Raw genomic sequence first — 25,561 nt, forward strand, 5'->3', positions numbered from 1 at the left:
AACGGTTCCCCAAGGCACCAGCCAGCCCTGGGCACAGCCAGGACACGGTCAGGGGGGTGATCATTGGGCACTGGCCAGGGAGGTGGCACTGAGAGCCACCGTGTCCCCTGCAGCGGAGCCAGGGGACAGCCGGGACCGGCATCGCTGCAGCCTCCACCCGCGTGTCCCGCTGCGACACACAAGGTGCTCCCACGTGCTGGGAGCACCGGAGCTGCCGCTTCCCTCCGGAGCAGGGAGCAGCCTTGTCGCCTGTGCCAGCTGCAAGGAGAAGCCGACACCGTTCCCCTTAAGGCAAGGTCTAAATGTCACCCTGGAAGGGCTTTAGCTTCATCTGCCTGCTGGGAGCCAACTGCAAGGACGTAATGACACTCAACACCCACTAACCTTGCTCGGAATCTCCTCTTCAGAGCCATTTTCAGCATTTAATTTTTCCTTACACGGGTCTTTGCTGCCACCACGTGAGGAGGGACCGCTAGTACATTAAACCAGGCCTAAGCGCCCAGCCTTACCAGCACCCCTAGTTTTTGCTGGCTCTCATCTACAGCTTGTTTCATTACTGTTAATAAATTTAATAACCCCTGTGGCTTCAGTGGGGGTTTGGTTTTTCTGTACCTCATGCTCACACCCCCAGCCCCGAGGTAAACATTCCTGAACCTCATTCCTGAACCTCTCTGGCCTCACATCTTTCACCACCAGCGTGGGTTCGGCACAAGTGGTTGTTTAGCCGCTAACACGTGCTTGGAAAACGCTCTGCTTCTCTACATCCAAGCAGGAATAGTAGAAGGGGTCTGCTAGGTACCCATGTTCCAGACTCGAGGGTTGCATGATGTTGCAAATGACACCCGTAGGGTTTACAGAGAATAAAAGTCGGCAAAACAGCTTTATTGAGAACTTTATTAAAACGTAAGATTAGCAGTGACTGAACAGACTTTGCGGGAACGGGTGCCCAAACTCCCTCCATCCCGCGTTCCTCCCTCTCCCGCCCCTTCTCTGTCCTCATCTCCCGCGTGTTGGTGGCCGTCCCCTTCCACCCGCCGTGGCCTGGGTTCTGCAGCCCCAAACGGGGTCAGAGCCAGCAGCACGCGGCTTCGCAGTCACCCTAGAGAGGCTTCTTCGCCCGCTTCGCTGTTACGCTGAGCACAGAGCGGCATCGCTTGCGCTCCCGAGCTCCCCGCTACGCCACGTCCACAAAAACGAATATTTTCAGGCCACGAAATGGTCAGTCCAGCCACGTCTTCCCCCTCGTCCTGAAACCCATCCGGGCTGTCCCCCCTCCGCCCCGGCACCTCACGGCTCCGTCGCGCTGCAGCATCGGGGCAGCCCGAGCCCGCCGCGTGTCGCCATCCGCCGCCGCCCTGAGGAGAGAGGAGGCCGCGCGCGGTGAGACGGGGCCGCGCGGCGCGGCCGGCCCCGCCGCGGCCCCCGCGAGCCTCAGGCACGGAGCATCAGCAGGGGCCGCGGCGCCCGCCGCCCTCAGGGGAGGTGTCAGTGGTGTGGGATCATCCCCGGCTCGCGCCGCCCGCCCGCCCCGTCCCGGCCCTGTCCCGCTCCGCCCTCACCTCGTGGCTGGAAAGACCCCAGCGCCCCCGCGCTGCGCCTTTTATAGCCTCCCCCGCGCCGCCATTGGGCAGGCTCCCCGCCGGCGCGGCCAATGGCGAGGCGTTGGGGTGATCGCCGCCACGCCTCCCGCGGCGCTCATTGGCGGCGGCCGCCCCCGCGCTCCAATGGCGGCGCGCGGCGCGGCGTGGCCCGAGCTGGCGGTGTTCCGCCGCGCCGCCGGGAGCCAATCAGCGCGCGCCGGCGGGGGCTGCTGGGAAGTGTAGTCCGGCCGCCGGGGAGCCGCGGCGGGCGCGCGGCGGGCGGGACTACGAGTCCCGAGCAGCGCGCGCGGGCGGCGCTTCCGGCGCGGCGGGCGGCGCGGCGGGCGGCGGAGCGGGAGCGGACGGCGCCGCGATGCGCCGGGCCCGGGCAGCGGCGCCCCGGCCGCCGCCAGGTGCGAGCGGGGCCGGGACGGGGCTCGGGGCGCCGCGGGGCCGCGCGCGCTGCCGCCGGCGGAGCCGCCCCGGGGCTCGCGGCGCTTGGGCGGGCGGGGCGCTCGGTCCGCGGTAGCAGCGAGGCCGGCCCGGAGCGTCGCTGCCCGGTGCGGCGCTCCGCGTTTGCGGCCCTGGGAGCGGTACCGAGCGCTCGGCACCGACCGCGGGGCGCTGGCAGGAGTCGGTGCTGAGCTGGGTTAGGTGGCGTCGGGAACAAGACCGTCCGACAGCGCCGGCGGGAGGCGGGACGGCGCTGGCCGCGCTGCCACCGGCGTCCAGGAGCCCTGGGACTTGTCAAAGGTCCTGGAGAAAACTGTGGGATCAAGGAAATGATCCAGGGCTTTCCGGCTCCTCGCTCAGGTCCTCGTGTCCCCCGGGTGCTGCTGCTCCGGGTGGCGCTGGCAGGTCCCTGCCCTGCAGGGAGCAAAGCCTTGGCCGTGTCTGGAGAGCTGAAGGTTGCTCCCTACGGATCTCTGCACGGTTGTGCTTTGCTCTGGGATTTCCCGCGCTGTTCCCGGTGGGAAAGGCGGGTGACCCGCAGGGACGGGTGGTGAGGCAGGACCTGGGTCTCCAGCTTGTCACCCCCTTCCCCAGGAGAGCCCCTGTTGTGCCAGTGTCCCCGGCCTCACGAGGACACAGTCCCCAGGCTCCCTCTCGGCACTGACTTCTCTCTAGGTTTGGTACTAGCAGAGATTCCTGCACAGGAGGAGCAGCCGAACATTGGAGCGGGCTGCACCGGAGCTGCTGGGGTCACCCACGCTGGCAGCGCGCAGGAAACGTGTGCAGGGCGCCTGGGGATGGGGGTTAGCAGCACGGTGGAGACGGGTTTACGGTTGGACTCGGTCTCAAAGGCCTTTTGCAACCCCAGCGATCCTGTGATCCGGTTCCCCCCGCCTGCCGTGTTGCGCCAGCGCGGTGCTTTCCCGCTTTTGCAATAGCGTCTCCCCATCGACGTGCCAGGATGTGCAAAGAGGAAGAGCAGCTCGTGTTTGTCACCGTCAAGCGCGTGGCCTGGGCGCTGAGGGAGCGTCCCCGGGCCGGGGCAGCCCCATGTCCCCCCGAGCGCTGCCACCCCCTTGGGGCAGCTTCGCGGAGGGGGAAGGAGGCAGGAGGCGGCCGCAGGACGCGGGGCTCACGTTTGGGGGCTCCTCATTGCAAAGGTTGAGCCGCTCGCAGCTTTCCTGGCAAACGGACGTTTATTCCTGTGCCGGGGGGTGTCGCGCCCGGGCACGGCGCTTTGGCCTTTCCCCGCGCCTGCCCTGCCGCCGGGAACGTCCGGAGCGCGCGGCACCGGCGCCGGGTCCGCAGCGGTGCCGGGGGCTCGCGCAGGCAGCCGCAGCGCTCGGAGCAAAGCGGGGGGATCCCTGCGCTCCGCCCGTGCTCCCGTCCGTGTCGGGATTCATCCCAGGCGTGCCGAGCTCGGTGGCATCCTCAATCTGAGGACAGCCAGCAGCATCCATCAGGACAGGCTGCTTCTTTCCCTCTGGGGTGTTGCTTGCTCTAAAACCCATCAGAACCCCCGATACAGCCGTTCTCATACCGCTGTCAAGGGCGGCGAGGTGGGAGTTTGTCCCTCCCGTCTCCCGGGAGTGGTGCTGGAGCCTGCATGGAGCTGCCAGGGTTTCCCGAGGAGGAATCCCGGCGGATCCCTCCACCTCCGCTGTGACCAGGGAGGCAGACGGGGCTGATTGCTGCTCTCCAGCGCTTCCTGCTCGCCAGCCCTGTCCTTCGAATCGGGCGCCACGCGTCAGCCTGGGAATTCCTGCCCTCTGCCAAAGCGCAGGAATCCTGCTGGGAAGAGAACACCTGCAGCCGCCCCCGGCGCCCACCTAGTGACACAGTGACCAGGCAGCCTCCTGGAAGAGGCTGAGGGGGGGACAGGCGCACTTGGTTATTGTTGTAGGTGTTTCTCTAAGGAAATGAATCCGTTACCAGGCTCCACTGAAGCCTTCTTGGTCTGGGGCAGCCGCACGGATTCGGGAACAGCAGCGTCTTGGACGGACTGCGCTGCCGGGAGCTGGATCCGTCGGCTTGGAGGGAAGAGGGGAGCTGTCAGGGCAGGGAACCCACGTGGGAGGGGAGCACGAGGGCTGCACGAGATCCCGGACTCCCCCAAACGCTCCTGTGCTCCGTGCTCGGAGGAGCCGATCAAAGGAACAAGACGATCCCGGTGGCAAAATGCAGACTTCCTGCGTGCCAGAACGCGGCTCCGGCCTCGGCAGGTCTCCCCGCGCCGCCTCCTTCCCGCTGCCGCCGCGGCCGCTCTGCTTCGCGGCTCCGAAGGGACCCGGCGTCTGCAGTGACTCCGTGGAGCGGCGCTCGCACGGAGACGCTGTCCAGGTCTCCTGTCCTCTCTCGTCTGGGGAGGAGGAGGGTGGCTTTAGCTCTTGTTTTGGCCCGCAGCGTGTGCAGGAGTTCGGACGCGGGCGCAGGGGCTCCCTGGCTCCCTCCGAGCCCCCCTTCCCTCTGAGCAGATCCAGGAGCCCCTTCCCGAGGTGCCTGGAGATCCAGGACTCGTCTCCCTCAGGTGAAGAAGGGCTGGTGCTGGGAGCACCCGGACCCTCCGCCTGGCCAAAACGCAGCTCCGAGCAGCCTGGCCGGGCCGGGGCGCAGGCGCTTCCCGAGGGCTGGGAGCTCCGAGCCGGGCGGCTGCGCAGAGCAGGGTTCCCTCTGAGGCGCCCTTTGCTGGTCTTGGCTCCTGTCCGGAAACTTGGCTTTTGGCAGCGCTTTAGTAAACCTTTTTTGGCCTGTCTGTCCTCGCTGCAGATGTCTGTCTGCTCTGTCTGTTCAGCCCTTGGACTCTGCTGCTGGCGGGGAGATACCAAGATTTAACTATTTCTTGGGCAGAAAGGGATCTTTCCGTCGGGATCGTTCCTGAGCACAGGGCTGCAGGGACAAGTGGCCCCTGGCAGCTGCCAGGGCAAAAAGGCGCCGCGGGGCTCCCTGTCCCGGCTGCATCCCTGTCTTCCCTGCTGGAAACGCGTGGCGCGGGCGGAAGCGGCTCCCTGCAGCGGCTCCTTCCCTGCTGCCGGGGCTCCGCAGCGCGTTCCGTGGGAGCGTCCTGGCAAATCCGCCAGGCAGCAGCCTGGATTTGCGCCTTCCAGCCGGCGCCAGCTCCCAGGTGAAGGCACAACCTGTGCTGCTCCTCCAGGCCGGCCCTGCAGCCCCGGGCCTGGCAAGTTTGGACCCAGTGAATCAGTGCAGACAGCCCAAGAGGAGTCCCCGGCTGCCCAGGCCAGGCGGTTTCTCTTCGGGGATGATGACCCAGAGCTCGTGGCTGGTTCTGGCCAGGAATTGGGAGCGGGATCCAGAGTTCCAAGTCTGCTGACTGAAGTGAACTTGCTTGGTTCCCCTGACCTTGGAGCTCAGGCCGTGCTTGGCAGTAGTCTTTAATGCAAATATAACGGCGTCAAACGTGGGAATTCTGCCTTCTGCTGGGACCCATCGCAGGCTTTGGTGTTCAGCGGCGCAGTCCGGGGCTTCCCAATGGAATAGCAGAATTCCCGCGGGGGCTCGCGGGGCTGCGTCGCCGCGGTCGGTCCCCGCTGTCCCCGCAGCTCCGCTCGGGAAGGGGCTGGGACGGGGGACACCGTCCGTCTTGGCGTCGTCTCCCGAGAAGCTGCGTTTTCCGTGAGGTCAGTCCTGCACTTGTAAAAGCAGCCGGTGCTTGTGAGTATTCCAGTATCCGGGTGATCGGCGTTTGAAAAGATACGTGATCTTATCAAAACCGCTGAGCACTCGCCCCGGAATGATTTGAAGGGGCCTGACTCTGCCTCACCAGTTGCCTCAGAAAACCCAGGCCCGTGTGGGTTGAGGTAGCGCTAACGTTCAGGTAACGTCAGAGCTTCCTCGAGCCTCCCCGCGCGGGACGGCGCCCGCGCTGAACCGACCCTCCCGTTGTGTCTTTCCGCAGAGCCCGCTTCCCACGACTAACCAGGGCCGGGCTGGATTATGAGCTCCAACAAGAACAGTCGCTACAATCGTTTCTCCAGTGGCACAAGCACCATCGCTACTCCTGAAAACACTAACGGGGTAAGGCCTGCGCCTGCGAGCAGGGCAGCAGCGAGGGCTGTCCTCACTCAGCCTCTCTTCAGAGAAAATAACGAAAGCTGTTGACAATTTGGCGCTTCCTACCGCCTTAAAAGTAACTATTCACAGGTGTAGCTTGGAAATGTGCGTTATATACGTGTGTTTTTTACCAATTCAAGTATCGAGTGTCCAGCCGTGCTGGGCTGGTCCCCGCTGACCGTCGCTCTGTCCGTGTTTCAGACGAGGATGGAAACGACCTTCGGGCCGGCCTACTCCGCAGTGACGACCATCACCAAGGGTGAGCGCGTCCCGGGGTGCAGCTCTGCCCTCTCCCCGCGTCCTGCCCCTTCTGCTCGTTTGCTCCACATAAAGCTGCTGGAGAATCACTGTGCTCAGTGCAGGCAGCTGCTATCTTTAGTGCTACACAGCCCCGGTGTTATTTGATCCTGGCATCTGATCACCAGGCGCCATGGAAATGTGTGTGTGCACAAATGTCTTTACAGTGCCACCGGGAACCCTGCTGAAATCAGGATAGTGCAGCAGGGTTTGATGCACAGCTCGGGCCCAAATTCTATTTCTCCCCGTGACTTCTCTCTCAATCATTGTCAAAGCTGAAAATTTCCGTCTTCATTTTGTGCCTAAATGGGAATCCCGCTGGACGCTTTGGTTCAAACCCCTATGGCTGTTCTTAGCTCAGACAGGAGGGGGTGCAAGTCTACCTGCTCCATTAAAAATCTGTGCTGCTTTCCTCAAAGGCCGGCAGGCGAGGGATCTGAGCCCTGACCTGGGGGATGAATGTAGGAAGAGGTTTGGTTTCATTTTGGAAGAAAAATGCTTTTCCTTCAGTAGAGATAAAAAACACTGATTTAGATACAGAAATGAGCAACTGCCTGGGGGCAGGTTTTGGATTGGATTTGTGCAGGACTTGGGACTCTAGATATTTCTGGATTCCTGAATATTTACATTTACATTTTAACATAAGTCAATAATATGATCATCATCTAAATATTTCCAGTTTAGCTTAGCATGCTCTCCTTGTTATAAAATACCCAGACCTCCTTTGATCTAAGGATTTTCTCTGGGTGTCTGAGGTGTGCAGGAGTATAAAGTTTCCTTGTGATCATTTTTTTAAACCTGTGGGCCTGGCGGAGTGTTGTCTGTGCTCCCTTCTGGGCAAGCAACCTTCAAAGGCTTGTGTGTATTCCAGCAAGCCAGCAGCAATCAGCTGATGAGTCCAGGTCAAAAACCGGAGCGGGAGAATCCCTAGTGTTTGCCAAGGAAAACTTGGAGCTACAGGGAGACCTGGAGCTTGGCAGTGCTTCTGAGGGGCCTAACGGATTCTTTCTCTTTGCTTTAAAGCTGACGGGACCAATACTTTTAAGCAGCATCGGCGGACCCCGTCCTCCTCCAGCACGCTCACCTACTCGCCGCGGGACGAGGACGATGGCATGGTAGGTGCCGCGGGACGAGGACGATGGCATGGTAGGTGCCACGGGCAGCTCTCCGTGTCTCCGTGTTGCCCTGCGGCCACCTCTCGTTCCCACCATGGTGCCAGCATTCCCGCCTCGGCAGCTCCCGGGAGCAGGGAGAGCTTCGGAGCTGGGCACCGGGCGCTGGTGGTGCCCGTTTTCAGGCTGGCCTCGGTGTTGTAGGTGCTCACAAAGGCCATCCCAGCCGTCCCCACAGCTACGACCAGAAAATCCTTTCCGCTTTCCCTCTCCAGATGGGGCTTCGGACCATCCGGAGCAGGTTTGGAGCCTGCTGAGCAGGACTCTGGCTTGGCCCTGGGGTTCGTGTAGGGGGGTCTCCTCACATAAACCCTTCCCATCTCACTGTGCCTTTCCAGAAAAGCCCCCTCCTGCGCCCTCCGTCATTCCACACACTCCAAGTAACTTCTCTTTTGGAGTTTAGTGGTCCTGCAGGTCTGAGGATTGTCTGCTTAAAGAGATCAGCTAAAGTTAAGATCAGTTAAGATGATAAATGAATTATGTTAAGTTCAACTAAATCAGTTAAATCAAGAGCAGTGGCAGGAAAGCAAACCTCAGCAAGCAGCACTGAGGCCTGGATCTTCCAGTGTCCCAGAGTCGTGTCTTGTAACCGCAAGTGCCTGTTTAGATTTGAGCACGTGAGTAGATTCTTCATGTTGAGCAAGTACGTGGAGAGCCCGGAGTAGCCGGGCTGCTTATCAGGTTACGAGATGCAGCTTCTGAGCCAGGGATAAGTGGATCACGGCCGCTGATTAAGAGAGGCACTGGCAGAGACGGGTCGCAGTAACAGTGCGGAGCTGCAACACTTCTTAAAATAAATTTGATACCAGATTGCAAAGCGGTTTGTCGTCAGCATCCTATAAAGTCCCTTCTGCCGCTCGGGGGCCTCGCAGTGTTTTGTGTGAGCGTGTGTGTTTGTTGAAGGGCTGCGTGGTCTGCGTCCTCGGCAGATGCAGCCCTGCATCGTCCCGCTACCCGTGCGCTGCAGCGCTGGTGCAGCGAGCGCGCGGCTGCCGGGCTGCATGCTGTGCTCCCCGTGCCCGCTCCGTGAGAGGGACAGTTGTAACAAAACAGGGGAGGCTTTTCCAGGGGAGCGGGGGGTGCTGAGGGCATTAGGTTCAGCCGTGTCTGCTGGTGAAGCTCCCTGACTCCTTGGAAAGCTGCGGAATGGCAAGGTGAGGTGCTCGGCCAGGAACGAGCGTGCCCTGGTGCTCTTGGGCAGTCTCAACCCGCGTTCCCAGGAGGGCCAAACGTCACGAAGCAAAAACAGCCACCGGGGTGACACCTGGGAGCAGCCTGCGCACGAGGTCCTCCCGGAGAGGAGCGCCGCAGCCCCGCTCCGCCGGCGCCCCACACAAACTCTCACTAACCTCTTTGTGCGGCTTCCTTTGCTTTGTCAAGAAATAATCCGGGATTTCCCTTCCTGATGGCTGAGTTTTCCTTTCTGCAGAAGCTGCCAAGGGCTTGTGAGCCATGAGCACATGGAGACAGCTGGAGGCGGCAGAGCCCTCCCGGGCCTGCCCCCCTGCTCTTCCTTCTGTTTTTAAAGCTGCTGCTAATGAAACCAAAAGCCGGGAGGGCTGTGCGAGGCGGGATTGCTGGAGCCTCCGCGTCACCGTCCCTGCAGACGCGGCCACGTGTTCCCGGCCGCAGGCTGCCCGCAGGGAGCAGAGCGAGGGCCGGGCTCCCGCGCTGCCGCCCCTCGCCCAGCGGCTGCTTCTTTAGGTGGAACAGCAGAAAGGGGCAGTTCTGAACTGCACCTAAAGACTGGATGGGGGCAAATGCCCTGCGGAGGGTGAAGTGCTGGCGGGCACCGGGCAGTCTCACCCATCTGCAGGCAGCCTGGGCAGCGAGCCGGGCGCTGCACTGAGTTACCTGCTGGCCACCAGGGATTCCTGCTCCGTGGGAAGGGGTTTGGGCCGCTCCGTCCCTTGGGCTGTTTGGAGACGGACCTGGCCTTAGCGCAGGAGCTGTGGAGAGGTGGGAGCCCTCACTGGGTCCTGCTGTGTCCGACGGGCCCTGGCCCGTGGGGCAGCCCTGTGCCCAGGCTCTCCTGGGGTGAGGGTCCCGCTGTCCTGTCTGCAGGGCGAGGGGACCTCCCCATTGCCCCGATACGCATCCCGGGATGGATTGTCCTCGCGCTCCGAGCAGGCCGGGAGGGACGGGGTGCAGCCGCTGCGCACCCTGCCCAGCCCACGCGCCCCGTGCCCCTCCGCTCCGGTTCTTCACGCGCCGCTTTGCGAGCCCAGGCAGAGCCCCGGGAGCGGCGCGGCCCCGGCACGGCGCTCCGGCCTCCCAGACCCTCGCGGGATCCGCGCCGAGGAGCCGCCTCCCGCAGAGCCCCCGCTGCTGCCACCTCCAGAGGGGAAACCCAGCACCGTCCCTCTGGGTGTTGCAATAACTCCTGCTACTAGTGGAAATCAAAATCAGTGGGTAGATACGCAAACTTGATCCACCTCTTATAACCCTTCCTCCTCGAGCTTTACATATTTAGCCAACCAGCATGCCTTCTTTATGCAAAAAAGAGTTTTACCCTTTGGCTTCTCAGTGGATGCAGCATTTCTAAGCTACTATCTTAGAAAAAGTCGGAAAGAGCTGCGTGAAGAACCCATGGGATCTTAGATGGGTCTTCTAGAGGCCAACAAGATCTGCACTTGGCCTCCAGTATGTCTAGGAAAGACTTTCTGAAGTTCCTCTTGTTTCTCTTCTTGCTGAATCTCCTTGCTGGCCTCTTGCAGCCTTGTCTGCCCTCGGATCTACTGTTGCACTCGTTCATCCATGGCAAACACCACAAAATGCAGCTCGGGAAGCTCAGGTCGAACATCAGGGAAAAACCTTCATGCTTGGCAGGGAGAGCAGGACGGGGGTGACCGAGGGCCGACTCGCATCCTTGGAGCTTTTCCAGCTCAGTTAGGCAAAGCCAGAGCTGAGCAGATCCCGTGCTGGGGACAGTGTGATACTTGCAGCTGCAGACACCCTGGAGAGCAGTCATCTCCTGATGTGCAACTTCTGGAGCTTGTGGCTTCGTTCTGCTGTTCTTTGTCGGTCCATTCCTAATGTTCCTGGAACACTTATTCCCAGTTTCCCAGCGGCTCTTCCAGAGGAACCAGCAGCGCCTGGTCGGGGACCCAAGTCCAGTCCCCTCCCGGTTTTGCCGAGCTGCATGTTTGGGATGTGCCCCTGCTTAATATTCCCGGGGCAACATTCCCGCAAAGGCAGTGCCTAGGATGTGCTGGGAGCGCCGGGATTGGTGCGCGGAGCCGCTCGGCTCTGCCCTCGCGCACAGGAAGCGGCAGAGCGGGGCCGTTACCGAATTGAATAGAAGGAAGTCTCCGCACTTACGCAAAGAAGTTTGGCAGAAGTTAGATAGCGAGTGAAACAACAAGTGCTGCTGCAGAGATTACAGAAATTGCAGGACCCGGTCGCTGTCTCTGGGGGAGATTTTCCAAGCTTTCTGTGGAGGATTAGTTCTTCCAGCCGGTTGCTTTGCATGGCGGCGCAGTGAGTACATGGACAAGCGCACCTTGGAGAGGGCTGCGCGCCTGGCATTGGGGTGCCGGAGCCTGCCCGCCGCCTCCGCGGCTCCGGGCGCCCCGCGGCGCTCCCGGGAAGGGCTCACCGAGGAGCGGCCGGGATGCGCGGGGCCGAACTCGGGGCGTCTGCGCACGCTTCGGGAGCAGGGCGGTTATTTGCAGTAACAAGGATTGGTTTTTTTTTGTCTTTTTGAAGCCTCCGATCAACACTCCACGTCGCTCCGACTCTGCTATCTCCGTCCGTTCGTTGCACTCCGAGTCCAACATGTCCTTGCGCTCAACGTTCTCACTCCATGAGGAAGAGGAGGAGCCAGTAGGTATTTGGGATTGTCTCAAGGAGCAGGGCTGGGAAATTCAGTGTCATAAGAGTAACTTTATGAACTGTTGTGAGTATGTAGAGCTGTCACAGACAGATTTGGGCCGTCTCTGAGTCTTTGGTGATGGGGAGCCTGGCTGTCAAGTTCTAAATTTGGTGTTGTTTGTTTTTAGTTTTATTGTCACCACTGACTTCTGCAAGTCACTGGCTTCCTTGTGTGCCGTTTCCCCATGCGTGCAGGAGGGCAGTGGGGAAGCCTGGCTGCTGCTCGGAGAGGCTGGAGGCTGCAGCCGCGTGCGGCCCCGGCTCCGCTGCAGGGCAGTCACGAGGAGCGGAGCTTCACGCTGCTGCTCTGGCCCTAGGCAGCAATAACACAACTCAAATGGTTTTACACAATCGTAACAACATGATTGTAAACCCCAGGAGGGTGCCAGGAATTGTCCACATGTGACTCTGTACTTGGAGGACACTTTCAAGCAGAGCTTAGAGCTTATGGCCCAGTGACTAGCCCCAGTCTGGGCACATGAAAGGTCAGGAGGAATTTTGCCATGGATCTGGGATAAAAGCACGTTTCATGTGCAGGAGCTCGGGTTGTGTGTGCAGCATTGCGAGCAGCACCGGATGAAAGGACAGCCTGAGCCACAGGGGTTGATTTGGGAATCTCCGAAACGCGGAGCCCGGCTCCGGCGGGAGCTGGGCTGCTTGGGAAGTCACACGCAGAGCCGGAGCCCCAGTGGTCTTAGCTGGTAAAGAGCAGTGCAGGGATGGGCCCCTTTGGGAGAGGCAACGTTGAGTCTGCTCCAAAGGGGATGAAGGAGCAGACCTTCATCATCAGAAACACCGAAGGACAGATTGTTTTAAAACTGCTTCTAGGTTTCAGACTTAGCACCCGTGACCTCTTCAGCAGCACGCTGTTGAGTCCGGCTGAGCAAAGCGTGCCAGCCAGAGCGGTGACTTGAGTCTTCCTAGCAAAAAGATAGGTCCTGTGGTTTGTTGTGAGGGACCCTGGTCCTACCAGGCGCCAGTAGCCCCGAGCTGTGAGGAGGTGAGGCTCTCCATCCGCTCCCCGGTTCGCCTCTCCCCTAGTCCTGGCCACCAGCAGATCCGGGTAGTGTCTGTGGAGACGATGCGAGTCTGTGTGCGCCCTGTGCCCGTCCCTGCTCCACGTTTGGGGGCTGCGTCCCCTGCGCCGAGGGGGGCTCTGGCGCGTGCAGAGGGCGGCCCCAGCCGAGCCGGTCCCTCTCTGCCTCTCTCCTGTGCAGGAGCCGCTGGTGTTTGCTGAGCAGCCGTCCGTGAAGCTGTGCTGCCAGCTCTGCTGCAGCGTGTTCAAGGACCCCGTCATCACAACCTGCGGGGTAAGGAAGCACCTCTCGGGCACGAGCTGGGACTCCCCAGGGGACCCGTGTGACGTAGAGCAAGGGCAGCCTGGGAGAGCAAACGGGAGCCCAGCGGGGGCCGGGGCGGAGGGTCCCATGGGGACACGCAGGTTTCCCGCAGGGACACGCAGGTTTCCCGCGGGGCTGCTCGACCCGACGTGCGGAGGAGGGCGCGGGGCTAAGGCAGGAGCCCTTGTCCTGCCCTCCCTGTCCTGCCCCAGGTCGTTGTCCCTTGTGTTGCTTCAGCTGCGTTTGCAGCTCTCCCTTCCCTGCCCTGGAGGCTCTGCAGAATTCGGCTGCCTCCCGGGGGCAGCTGTGCAATTCCAGCCCAGAAACAACCGCCCTTCACCTGGGAGGAAAGTGTTGCCTTTAAAACAGGAATGCCTTGGAGCTTGATTTATGTGATGCTTAGGAAGGGAATTGAGATCATCTAGTGAAGTGCACAGAGTATTACGAATATTCTTCTATATTCCATTTGATTAGGATTTTAATAGAAACTGTTTATTGTTCCTGCTTCTGCGCTACATGTGAAGAAAGATGGCTCTGTTTCACCAGTGCTCGTGAAGTGCTGCAGATTCCTAGACCAGAGCAGTAGCAACAAATGTGGAAAGCAGGATTGTTTGTTGCATTGGGAGTGCTGTGTCCCCAGGTGTTGGGAACTGTGGTGGTTCTGGCTCTCCTGCCACCATTTCAGTAACGAGCTGTTCATGGAGATGCTGAGATTTGCTGGTTAATGCAGGACAGGGGGAAATTCTGCTGCAGGAAACAGGCCGGCTTCGTTTGCACGCTGGTTTGGCAGCCCTGGAGAGAGCAAGGAGAGAGCAGCTCGCAGCTGTGCCGGGCAGGAAGAGGCAGCCTGCGCAGGGCTGCAGATAACAGCTCTGCAGGGGGGCCTGGGGGCTTGCAGCCTTCCCAGCGCTGCTGCCAAGCGCTGATCCCATCCCCGGGAATGTGGCCGAGGAGGCTGCAGGGCTCCGCAGGGCCAGTCTGGGACCTGTGAAACGCTGCAGCCTTTGTTCCTTTCTTTATGCTCCTTAGTATGTTAGACTGAAATTGCAACTTTTACCACCCGTTTCTGCTGTAAGCATAGAAATAGAGGTGTTTAAGTGAGCACGATTTACAGTGATTTAATGTGGGGTACGAGGCAGCTATCCCATGCACAGACAGCAGAGCTCCATACATGTGGTAGGAGGACTGGCCAGGTGTGAGATGGAGAGGCCAGACTGGTGCTCTTCTCCTTGAAGGCTGCGCAGAGAAATGAGAGGAGTAGGAGGTTTCTGCACTGCAGTGGAGACGCGCTGCAGGCGTCGAGGGCAGGACGTGTCTGTGGCTCTGTTTTGTACCTGATCCTGGACAGCCAAGAGCACTCAAAGCCTCCAGGCGTGTCCGTAGTGTCCCCCAAGGGCCGTCCTGTCTGGGACTCGGCTGCCGGGGCCGCGCCGTGCCCGTGCGTCCCGTGCCGCCGGCTCGCGCGCACCGCGTCGCGCGGCAGGCACAAGGGCAGCGGGGCCCGGGGTGGCGGGTGCGGGCTCTCCCTGCGGCCCGTCCGTAGCCACGTTTCTGTGACCCCGCTGGCTGACGCTGCTGTTCCTCTTTGTCTCCCCAGCACACGTTTTGCAGAAGATGTGCCTTAACATCTGGTGAGTACAGCACTGTTCTGGTGTGATACCCTCCAAAACGCTCTGATTTTTGTGTTCCTTTGCTTTCCCTTAAAAAGAAACCCGCAGAGAGGTGTCTGAACATCCTAAAACAAGCCGTATGTCCCAGGCTCCCACTGCAGTAATGAGGGCCTGGGGCTTGGGCAGGTGCCTGAGCTCTAATGCGGTGCAAACAGAGCTGAATCCAGAAGGAAGGTTTTCCGCAGCCGCCTGGGCAGGGAGCAGGGCCTGCGTTTGGCAGAGACCCCTCGAACTGCTCCTCTGCCATCCCTGCAGTGCCAGCTCTCCGGCACCGATGGGTTCAACGTGAAGCAGCTCACAGGGCAGGTTTAGCTCACCCAGCGCTTCCAGAAACCTGGTGGAGCTCAACTGTCTGCCTGCTGGCCTGAGGGAACCAGCTCCCCTTTGGGTTGGACTCTGTGCTACGAAAATGCTTTATTGGGCACAAGAATCTTGGGCCTTTGTCCCTCTTGAAAAGCCCTTGGGGAGCATAAAGACAAGAGTTGATATTAGCAGAGCAGCCAGCCCTGAGGAAGCTCCCTGAGCACTCAGGCAAAACAGCAGCTCTCCCTTCTCGAGGTGTTTGTCTTTCACATGTGAAAGGTCCCTCCGCCTTGCGTGCTGACTTCTGTCCCCATGTCGTGCTGCATCAATCCCAGCCGAGGGGTTGGTAGCAGAAGGCTTTGGAGGTGCAATCCTGGTTGCTCAGTTTTATTCCTGCCTTCCAAGCTCGTGTCCTTGCTCCTGGCCGCGCTGAAGGATCCCTGTCTGGCAGTGCTCAGTGGGCACTGGTGGAGCTGAGTCCAGGGCTTGGATGGGGGAAGAGGTTATGGGGCATCAGCTGGTTTGTGGCCACTGCTTGTGAAGACTCTTGTGCTTTGGCAAGCACAAGGTAGTCTGAATTGGTGTGCCCTCTTTCATTGAGAATTAGCTTGAATTATCCTGGGTTAACATAAGCTACAACCTGTCTACGTGCCCCACACAAACCACAGCCTCCGGCCCGTGTGTGAATATTCATGCCTTGTCTCGCTGTGACCTGTAGAGAATTAGCCATCTTTGCCAGAGAAATCAAAAAAGAAATATATCTCTGCACAGAGACTTTTAGAAAGCTCCTGCAGTGTCTCAGCCCTCGCTGACTCCCTCCCCTTTTCCTTGTGCTCCCTCCTGGCAGAGAAGTGCCCCGTGGACAACGCCAAACTGACCGTGGTGGTGAACAACATTGCGGTGGCCGAGCAGATCGGGGAGCTGTTCATTCACTGCAAATACGGCTGCCGGGCTGCAGCCAGCAGCAAGCCCGCGGCCTTCGAGGTGGACCCCCGCGGGTGCCCCTTCACCATTAAACTGAGTGCCAGGAAGTAAGTGGCTTGTGAGCAGCAGGCAGCCTCCCCGGGAAAGGGGCTGCGCTCCGGCAGCGTGTCCTCGTGGCTGTGCTGCCTTGTGGCTCCTGGGGACGGTGCAGCAGTGCTGGGAACAGGCAGGGTGGCTCGAGCGGGCAGTTCTTTCCACTCGGTGCGGTGTGCTGGTCTCAGGAGGAGGATGCTGTTCTCTGTGTGCAGCTTACCCGAGCGGCTCAGCATCGGGATAGGGGACACTGTGAAGAAGCCGCCCTGCCTCTGGGGCGAAACACTGTGGCCTTTGGCAAGCAGGGACCTGGTGATCCTTTTTGTGAGAAAAGTGCCACGTGCTCTAGGTGACCCTGTATGTGCAGGGGGGTTGCACTAGCTGATCTCTAAAGGATTTCATGACTCTTAACAGTGAGGAAAAGAGTTACCCAGTTGTGTCCTGGGCATAAAATCCTCCCTCTCCATCCTACCTGCGTTTGCTCTCTTACCTGTTGCCCACAGCCGTTGCCTGTGGTGAGAGCTGTTCAGAGGCTCAGGGAGCAGCGGCAGAAGTAGATGCTCCCTCCATAAACGTGGCCTGTTATTACTCTCTACCTTGTGGCCAAATGAGGACTTAAAGTTGTAATTGTGCCCTTAGAGCAGAAGGGTTTTTATTGCCTGACAGTCTCACGGGGCTGGTTTGACCCTCTCCTAATGATCTGTGTCGTTCCCAATAATTTTTGCTTGCTGCTAATTTTCCCTCCTTTTGCCTTCCTCCATGTACAGAGATCATGAAAGCAGCTGTGATTACAGGCCAGTTCGCTGCCCCAATAACCCCAGCTGCCCACCTCTCCTCAAAATGAACCTGGAGGCCCATCTCAAAGAGTGTGAGCACATAAAATGTCCCCACTCCAAATACGGGTAAGGAACTGGTGTTTTATAGTGGGAAGGATGCAATGAGCTGGTTTTTGGGTACTATGGCTTTGGGATAGCCGCACACGTTAAGAGCTCTACCCAGTGCTGTGTACTCGACTGAGACTGAAATCAGGTTTGCAGGGAGCTTTGTGTTGAGGACGGGCAGGTCACAGTGCCCTGCTGTGGAGCCTGCTGGCAGCAGCTGCAGGGGGTGACGGGTCTAGGCAGAAGAAGCAGCTGGAGGGGAAATGGATCGTTGGAAAGATGTGGCAGAAGCCACACGGAGAGGAGGACGAGTACACGAGCAATGCAAACACTGTCTTTCAGCTCAGCCCCTCTTCCTGGAAGTGCTGCTCAGCCCTAGAGGGTTGATTGCCACCCAGGCAGAAGTGCAGCCCAGGGGGTTCCCTGCATGGTGCACGGCTGAGGTGGCTGGCAGGAAGAGGTGCAGAGCAAGACAAGCCCTGATGGAGCAGCCTTGACTCCTTGCCGTGCTGCTGACCCAAGCAGCTGCAGTTTGTTGGTGGTTTTGACAGCTCTTGGGTGGGACTCCCAGCAGCTGCAGTTTGTTGGTGGTTTTGACAGCTCTTGGGTGGGACTCCCAGTAAGCACATGGGGTGACGTGATTTTTTGACTCTTGCCCAAGATCCATACAACTTCCTAGACAGATGGACAGACAGTTTAGCTTAGGGCAAGCACCCCAGCTAGAAGAAGGGCACTGCTTGGCCCCTCTCTGTTCCCTGCAGGTACCTGCACCAGCAGGGCAGTGACCACAGTGCCGTTGCTCCCCCTGAGAAGAGTGGGAGAGCTGGGGATCTGTGCAGGCATCAGCCCTCTCTCCGAGGTGAGCCGAGCGCTGAGGTCTCGCAGGATGAGCCCTGCTCCAGCCAGTGTTGCCTCCCCTCCTTGCAGGTGTACGTTCATAGGAAATCAGGACACCTACGAGACCCACTTGGAGACTTGCAAGTTCGAGGGTCTCAAGGAGTTCCTGCAGCAGACAGACGACCGCTTCCATGAGATGCAGGTGGCAATGGCCCAGAAGGACCAGGAAATTGCCTTCCTGCGCTCCATGCTGGGCAAGCTCTCAGAGAAGATTGACCAGCTGGAGAAAAACCTGGAGCTCAAATTTGGTGAGTCTGCCCTGGGGAGCCCTGTGCTCAGCGCTGTAGGGGCAGGGCAGCTCTGCGATAGGATCGCTCCTGTCAGGGCTCCCCGCTGGACCCTGCGGTGAACGCGGGCTGTCCATCTCTCGTAGATGTGCTGGATGAGAACCAGAGCAAGCTGAGCGAGGACCTCATGGAGTTCCGCAGGGACGCCTCCATGCTCAACGTGAGGAGGGGACACGGGGTTGCTGCTGCTCGCCGGGCGTCCCTTGCGGCGGGGAGGGCTGCGGGGTGCCCCTCGTGCAGGCGCTGCTCGTCAGGGCTGGCTGCCTCCTGCTCTAGCTGGGCTCGGTGTGGAGCTGCCCTGTGGGCTGAGCTGGTGGAGCTCCACAAGGCAGCTCAGCAAGCGCGTCCTGGGCACTAGCTTAGCTGCTTCAGCTGCCTTTCCTCAGCCTGGTGCTGCTCCTGGGAGCAGCAGAACCAGAGCAAAGAGCATCTGCTGTAAAGAGAGAGGCCTCTGCTCCAAGGCTTGGGCATTCCTGTATCCTCATGTTGGCTCTGAACACAGTGTTCTTCTCTCTGCCTGTGGAGAAAGCAGGAAGATGAACTAACAAGCTTGGAGTGAGAGATGTCTCCTGATTTTGGACATTGTTCCACACTGATGCTGGATAGGTGTTCCTCTCTCATCCAGGTGGACTGCACCCCTCTGGATGTACCCCTGAGGAGGGACTGGCCTTGGCTTACCTAGGCACACTAATGAGAAGGGAACTGTGAAAAGACCTTCCAGTTCCTCTCTAGAAGGGTGGACTCCGAGAACCCAACTCAGCAAGCAGCCCCCAAACTGATGTGGTTATTTTTAGTGGTCCTGTGAATGGCAGAGCAAGGGCAATATTTTCTGAAAGGTTTTTCTGGGCCTACCTAGCTGAAGGGATTAGTCAGGATGTGAGATGTGGGGATGAGCACATGCATCCTGGGGCAGGAAGCCTCCCTGTCCTGTTGCGTCCGAGGAATCAGCTGCTAAGGGAGGGTCTTCAACAGGGAGCCAAAGGCACCCGGGGGTTCAGCGTGGAGGGGGCAGTGTGGAAGTTGTGCTCAGGAGGGCAAGGCCAGTCCTGATAGCTCTGTGGCTCACACCGCTTGTTCTGTCTTCCAGGATGAACTTTCTCATATTAACGCTCGGCTCAACATGGGCATCCTAGGATGTGAGTATGCACGTGGTTTCCATTTCCTTGGGCTTGTTTTGGGGTGTTGCCCTAGTGAACATGGTATTCCCAGTGAAGCTCAGTCATGGACCGTGCAAAGTGCCAGTTGTCTCTGGGTGCATCAGTGACTTGTCTGTAGAGTCACCACTGCTGCAGGGAGGAAATGCTGGTGGGAGGCGTTTGGCCAGAAGCAGTGGATGAGGCAGGGGTAGCTCCTGGGAGGAGACGTGCAGGGAAGTGGAGGGTTCTGCATCTCCACCCTCCCTAGGTCCAGCCTGGCTGGGCCTTGAGATCCTGGGGCTCAAAGCGGTGATAACTGGGTGGGCTGTGCAGGTGGGACGTGTGGCCAAACAAGACGGGTCTCGTGGTTCCTCCTGGCCTAGCACAGTACAGGGACCGAGGTGGCCCTGCCAGGACAGAGCTGGGACACCTCTGCCCTCTGAACGCGCAGCTCCTGGCTCCTTCTCCCGCTCTTACCTGTCCTCTCATGTCCTCAGCCTACGACCCTCAGCAGATCTTCAAGTGCAAGGGCACCTTCGTGGGGCACCAGGGCCCTGTGTGGTGTTTGTGCGTTTACTCCATAGGAGACTTGCTCTTCAGCGGCTCTTCAGACAAAACCATTAAGGTAAGAATTTCACCCCTGCCATGGGTCTTTTGCAATTGTAAAAGTGCTCCAGATAGGACAGGCGCTTTCCAGTTCCAGGACATTTCACTTCCCAAAGTTTCTCCTGTAATTTTAAATGAGGTTTTGCAATTATCGTTGGGCAAAAAACAAGTATTTTTCAGTTTCTCTGTGAAGAAATATTATCTGATAATGATACCAGGAGACCAGCAGTGGCTTTTGTGAAGCTCTGATTAGAATCTCATTCATGCCTCTTGTTTTTGCTTTGCCTGGCGTCTAAAGCATTCAAGCCTATTTCAGCCTCTAATTTTTAAAAAGTTTCCTGTTATACAAAAATTTCTTAGAAAAAAAAAATTCTTTTTTTTTTTTTCCTATTTTATGGCATGTTTGTTTTCCTTTGTCCTGTTTTCGGTAACTCAGACCAGCATCAGTGCAACCCAAATGGTAGATCCCGGTGTCACCGTGTGGGTGCTGGTGCCAGTGGTGGCTGCTGGCTGAGCTGGGGGGCCGCAGCCCCAGCCATGCAGGACCATTGCAGCTAGCCCTGCCAGCAGCAGAGCTTGGGTTTATTTATTTAGTTAGATTTTGTGTTAAGAGAGAGAACCCAGAGACAAATGGAAGCAAATGGGCATGTATATTTTATTGAAAGAAAACAGCTTCCTCTGAGGTCCTGACTGCTCCGGACACCCTGCGCCCAGCCTCGCAAGCGCCACGTTTGCACGTTCTCTCTCCTGGGAGAGCCCTGGCTGCTCCGTGGGGATGGATCCGCTCTGCAGGAGCAGGGCAGACCGAGGCTGGGCCGGGGGAGCCCTGGGGACAGCGTGTGAATTGCTAAAGCCGGAGCTGCTGCTTCGGTTCAGTCCTGTTCCGAAGGCAGCGCTGGAGAGGGCTGCTGTGTGCTGCTCTTTGGTGTCACTCGTGGCTTCAGGCTGACCCTTTGCAGTAGATTTCCTTTCCTAGACACGCTTATCTGTGCCTGGGGGCAGGAAAGCAGGTGCCCGGCCGCGGGGCCGTTTCCTCGTCCCGTGCTTTTGCGGCTTTGCCGGCTTCCTGCGCGGCTCCGGCCGCTCGCTGCCGCAGCCGTGTGACCCCCGCACCGCTCACTGCTGTTTCCTGTTAGGTGTGGGACACCTGTACCACGTACAAGTGCCAAAAGACCTTGGAGGGCCACGATGGAATTGTACTGGCTCTCTGCATCCAGGGGTGAGTGGAGCCGGGCAGCTGCCCCTGCCCGAGAGAGGGGGCCACAAGCTGAGCCCTGGGGTCCCCAAATCCCCCCAGATCCCCTCCGCAGTTCGCATGCGCCAGCACTGCGTGTGCGTTGGGATGGGGCGGAGGGGATGAGAGGCCGAGCTGCTCCCAAAATGCCTGACCCCAGGAACCCCTTCGTGAAACTCATTTGTAGCCCCAAAGTTGCCCTGGGCCCCCTGTTCTGCTCCCCCTGCTCACAGGGGCAGCTGCTCGAAGGGCCCCCCGGCCCCGCTGCGGCCGCCGGCGTCTCGGCGCTGGCCGGGGAGCCGCTGGGGCCGCGGCTCGCTGCCCGGCGCGGAGCCTGGGAACGCGCGAGCCCCCGCGCTCCTCGCTGACCTCCTTTTGTTCCCGGTGACGTTACAGGAACAGGCTGTACAGTGGCTCCGCTGACTGCACCATTATTGTGAGTATCCTGCGCCCCGCTCAGCGCAGGGCTGGAGATGGGGGATTTGCAGCCAGCCCCCTGCAGAGTGGGGACCGGCGGCCTTTTTCTGAGCAGCTCTGCAGCAACTGGTGGAGTGGGAATGGTATCCCGTGCATGCTGTGTCCGTTGCCTGTGGCCAGGTTCCCCTGGCCTGGATTTGGGTGCTGGATTTCCTCCAGGGTCCTGCTTGGGAGTGGGTGCTGGGAGGTGAAGGCTGACAAGGGTAACCTGCCCTAACCAGGCCGGGACAGTGGCTCCCTCCGTGTGCCCTGTCCCGCTCTGCCCTTCCTCTCATTCCTGCCTTTGGAAGCAAACAGGGAGGCGTCCACTGCACGGGCCTGCTCCTGCCCCCGGCCTTCACGGACTCTTTTCTCCTCCTTTGCAGGTCTGGGATATTCAAAACCTGCAGAAAGTGAACACGATCCGAGCGCACGACAATCCCGTTTGCACTTTGGTCTCCTCGCACAACATGCTGTTCAGCGGCTCCCTCAAAGCCATCAAGGTAGAGCTGTGCACTGGCTCCTGCTGGCCTGCGTGTTGACTGATGGTTCCAGCTTTCAGGCAGTAGCTCCCAGACAGGAATAAAAAGGCATTTTGGTCTTAGGTGACCTTGTTGTTTCCCTGTGCTGAGCTCCACGGAGAAGCCAGCGCTGCAGAGATTTAGCCAGAGCTCAGTGCCGAAGGCAGAGATGTTCCGAACCTGGGTGAAAAGACTTGTTTCTTATAAATCCGTAAAGCTGAGAGCAAGTGGAGTGTGTTGGCACTCCCTGGGCTTGTGCTTCCTTGGGCTCCCGACTTGCTCAGGCCGCTGGAAATTGTTCCTGGGATCCAGAAGTGGCTGTGGTTTGCGAATCAGCTGCCTGATTTGAAAGCCTCTCCAAAGATCTTGAAGCTGCATCTTTTCCTAAAGCATGTGGAAATCAGGGAGCAGCTTTGCAAGTTGCCCTTTAAAGTCTTGGCCAGATTCCCTTGCTTCTGCTTCCAGCTCCTGGTGAGACAGCTTATGGGATTGTCCTTTTGGAAAAGGGCGCATGCTCTTTTCTTTATCCAAGGCCTGGAGTAGTTCAGCTGTTTAGAGGGTATTTGGGGCCTGGAAGAGCAATGGCACAGAATTGTACAGGGGGAGGTGGGGACCTTTATTTTTAGTCTTCCCTAGTCTCTCTGTGCCTGCTGAGTGGTGCAGGGCCGTGGCTCTGTTTGGAACAGCAGTATCAGACCCTTCAGGCTTGCCCTGGGCACATGCTTGTTCAGCACACGTTTTGGGGGGCTGTGTGCAAGCCAGCGGGTTCAGCTGATCCCCACGGGGCTGGGCAGTCAGCGCTGGCTCTGCCGAGTGGGATTTTGCTCCACATGGAGGTGGGCAGCGGGCTGGCCCCTCTCTTGTCCAGGAGCCGACGTGCTGCCCCGGCGCTGCCCGGTCTGCGTGTGTGTGTTTGCGTGTGCTCACGTGTGTCTGCTTGTGCTTTCCACAGGTCTGGGATATTGTGGGTACTGAGCTCAAGCTGAAAAAGGAGCTGACGGGTCTCAATCACTGGGTGCGAGCGCTGGTGGCTTCTCAAAACTATCTCTACAGTGGATCCTACCAAACAATCAAGGTGAGACCCTCAGACTGGTGACAACTGAACGTGCTCCGTGGGCGCTGTAAAAGTCTCTGTCCTGCAGCGTGCTCTGGTTGTGCAGGACAGGAGACACGTCAGGGTTTGGTGACACACAGGGTGTCACCGAGGTGGCTGCATCTTTGCAGCTCGAGGGCTGGGCCCTGCGCACGGCTGCCAGGATGAACCAGCTCCCAGGACGGTGCCGTGCAGCCCCTGCAGCTGCCGCAGCCTTATGTGCACGGACAGCCCTGCCCGTGAGAGAGAAGTCACCGTCTGGCTGCAGCGGTGCCATAAATCCGCGTGCGGTTTCCGAAGCGCGCTCGTCCGCGCGGGCCCAGCTCACCTCGCGGCAGCTGGGTGACGCTGGGGAACCCGGCGCTTCCCTTCGCAGGGTTAACAAATCCCAACGATTTTGTCCGCATCAGTTTCCAGTGCCAGGTGTGTGTGTGCACGTGTAAGTCACTCACACAAGGTGTGCAATTGCTGCAATTTTTTTGGCCTGGATGCTCAAAGTTGGGCAGCTGAATAAGAACATTCCCAGCTGGACAGATTTGTCCTTAAAGATGTCAGCTGGGTGCACATGGAGCCAAACTTAAATCCCTTCATGGCTGGAGAGCAGCTTCTTGGCTCTGCAACTGTATCTCCAGGGCTTCTGGAGGGAAGCCTTCTATGTCTTCCATTTCTCCTGAAAGAACCCACACTCCTTCTTACAATTCCTGTCCCCTTTCTCTGCAGCGCTTCCAAGAAAGGGATTACTGTATTTAATGCAGCTTTTGGCACCAACACGTAACGATGTGCCAGAGAGCAGACTGCAGCCATTACTCACCCAAGCTGCCCCCTCACTGACCGAGTTGGGCACCAGCTGCATAGACCTGTCACTCACAGGTCGTGGTTGAAGGATTGGTTTGTTGGTAGCAGAAGTTACCGATTCTCTGCCCAGAGGCAGCAAAAAGTCTCAGTGCTCAGTGAGGACAGCCCGGGAGGCTCTGCGTTCTGGTCTCAGTGTGAACATAACAAGGGAGCTCCATCCTGGAGAGGGTCCCTGCATGGGTCTCATCTGCCTTTGCTCTGGCGGCTCTTTCAGATCTGGGACATCCGGAACTTGGAGTGTGTCCACGTGCTGCAGACGTCAGGAGGCAGCGTCTACTCCATCGCCGTGACAAACCACCACATCGTGTGTGGCACCTATGAGAACCTCATCCATGTAAGTGCTGCGGGGCTTGGTGCGTTCGTTGGCCTTGGGGAGAGCAGAGGATGGGGAGGCCGGGCCGTACCAGGCCCCTTCATGGTGCCCGCGGAGCGGGGGGTGCAGCCCCTGCTGCACGTGTGGGTCACGGTGGAGAGCACCCTGCCCTTGCTGTGCACCCTCAGGTCTGGGATATAGAGACCAAGGAGCAAGTCCGCACGCTGACCGGGCACGTGGGCACCGTCTACGCCCTCGCTGTCATCTCCACACCGGATCAAACCAAAGTCTTCAGTGCATCGTATGACCGGTCTCTCAGGGTACGTCTTTGGGGTGCACCCAGCCGGATCTCTGCCCTTGGCCTTGTGAGGAGGGTGGGTGGCCCAGAGGGGAATCCTCACCCCTGCTGCCACCTGCCCTTGCCTTCAGTTAGTGTCACCGGGGTCCAACCCGGTGGCACTCAGCATCCCCTCCGTGCCTGGAGCTGGGCTCTGTGCCAATGTCCGGTGCTGCTCTTGACGCCTCCCGTGTGCGCAGGTGTGGAGCATGGACAACATGATCTGCACGCAGACCCTGCTGCGCCACCAGGGCAGCGTCACGGCCCTCGCCGTCTCCAGGGGCCGCCTCTTCTCCGGCGCCGTGGACAGCACTGTAAAGGTTGGTGTTCCCAGGCTTCTCCTTGATGGCTCGGTTTCTTCCAATAGTGGAACTAAAGCATGAAAGGAGTTAGGGTTGAACAAACGTGGCAGAAGGTTTAGCTGCTGACAGGGTGTTCTGGATGCTGAAAGCCCCAGCGGCCCTGCAGAGCCGACGAGGAGAAGCCCCGGGGCTGCTCTGCACGTCGCTGCCACAGGCTCCTCTCGTCTCTCCCGCAGGTCTGGACATGCTAGTGAGAGCCCCGCGCTGGTCCTGCGCCCTCGAAGACCAAAACCTCCTCCCTCCGTGGGCTGCTGGGTGACCCACGCCGCTCCACGGTCCCTGCTGCAGCTCCTGCCGCGCCAACCGCTGCCCGCAGCCTCCCGAGGCCGCTCTGCCGCCGCAGGGACCCGGCCGGCGGCTCCCACCACGGCCCAGCTGTCACTCCCATCTGCCACAGTTAATTGGGACTGCAGAGAAGCTGCCCTGGCGCCGAACCGTCCTCCGCACCAGCTCCGAGCAGCGTCGGGCACGAGGGGCCATTGAGCGGCCTCGGCGGCGGCAGGAGCCAGCCAAGGAGGGCAGAGCGGGGCTGCTGCTCCCCTTGTAAATGGTAGAACGTTAGGCCTTGCCTGGGCTGAGTCTCCAGCCCCTTTCTGTCTCTAGTATTTAATTTTAACTGCCACGATGTCAGGCTGATCCAGCTGGGAAGAGGTGTTTTCTTGAGTAACCAGGTACGATTTTTATGCCACAGCTAGTTCTCAAATCAAGTAACACGAATCCATGGTTCACCGCCCTGTAATAATCGTCTCCACATTAAAGAGAAAAAGACTCCGTTGCATTTTTACTCACATTTTCTACAGTTTTTAAGAT

The 25,561-nt window shown here is 59.2% G+C and overlaps 1 protein-coding gene across 2 annotated transcripts; it reads left to right on the top strand.

Moving 5' to 3' along the window:
- The first annotated feature begins 1,920 nt into the window (after positions 1–1,920).
- TRAF7 (TNF receptor associated factor 7) lies at positions 1,921–25,027 on the top strand. 2 transcript variants are annotated; one of them, XM_088537725.1, is made up of 21 exons: positions 1,921–1,993; positions 5,947–6,065; positions 6,303–6,360; positions 7,422–7,513; positions 11,279–11,395; positions 12,661–12,753; positions 14,381–14,414; positions 15,604–15,787; positions 16,541–16,675; positions 17,582–17,799; positions 17,925–17,998; positions 18,926–18,974; positions 19,472–19,599; positions 20,717–20,799; positions 21,211–21,250; positions 21,657–21,773; positions 22,744–22,866; positions 23,954–24,073; positions 24,241–24,372; positions 24,590–24,709; positions 24,928–25,027. In XM_088537725.1, exons 2-21 carry the CDS (start codon positions 5,985–5,987, stop codon positions 24,940–24,942), a joined length of 2,013 nt encoding a protein of 670 aa, XP_088393851.1. In that variant the 5' UTR covers positions 1,921–1,993; positions 5,947–5,984; the 3' UTR covers positions 24,943–25,027. The 2 variants fall into 2 exon arrangements, with proteins under 2 accessions (XP_088393851.1, XP_088393852.1); XM_088537726.1 differs by lacking the exons at positions 1,921–1,993; positions 5,947–6,065; positions 6,303–6,360; positions 7,422–7,513 and adding an exon at positions 10,972–11,050.
- Positions 25,028–25,561: the final 534 nt, after the last annotated feature.

The sequence above is a fragment of the Tinamus guttatus genome, unplaced genomic scaffold, assembly GCF_059628265.1.
Source record: "Tinamus guttatus ecotype Peru unplaced genomic scaffold, ASM5962826v1 Tinamus_guttatus_pri_ptg000861l, whole genome shotgun sequence".
Lineage (NCBI taxonomy): Eukaryota > Metazoa > Chordata > Aves > Tinamiformes > Tinamidae > Tinamus > Tinamus guttatus.

What these genes read in the sequence shown, in the direction of transcription:
- TRAF7 (XM_088537725.1), top strand. Translation starts at nt 5,985, where the DNA reads ATGAGCTCCAACAAGAACAGTCGCTACAATCGTTTCTCCAGTGGCACA. An exon ending in CAACATGGGCATCCTAGGAT is followed by an intron (nt 18,975 to 19,471) that starts GTGAGTATGCAC and finishes TCATGTCCTCAG; the next exon opens with CCTACGACCCTCAGCAGATC. An exon ending in CGTATGACCGGTCTCTCAGG is followed by an intron (nt 24,373 to 24,589) that starts GTACGTCTTTGG and finishes CCGTGTGCGCAG; the next exon opens with GTGTGGAGCATGGACAACAT.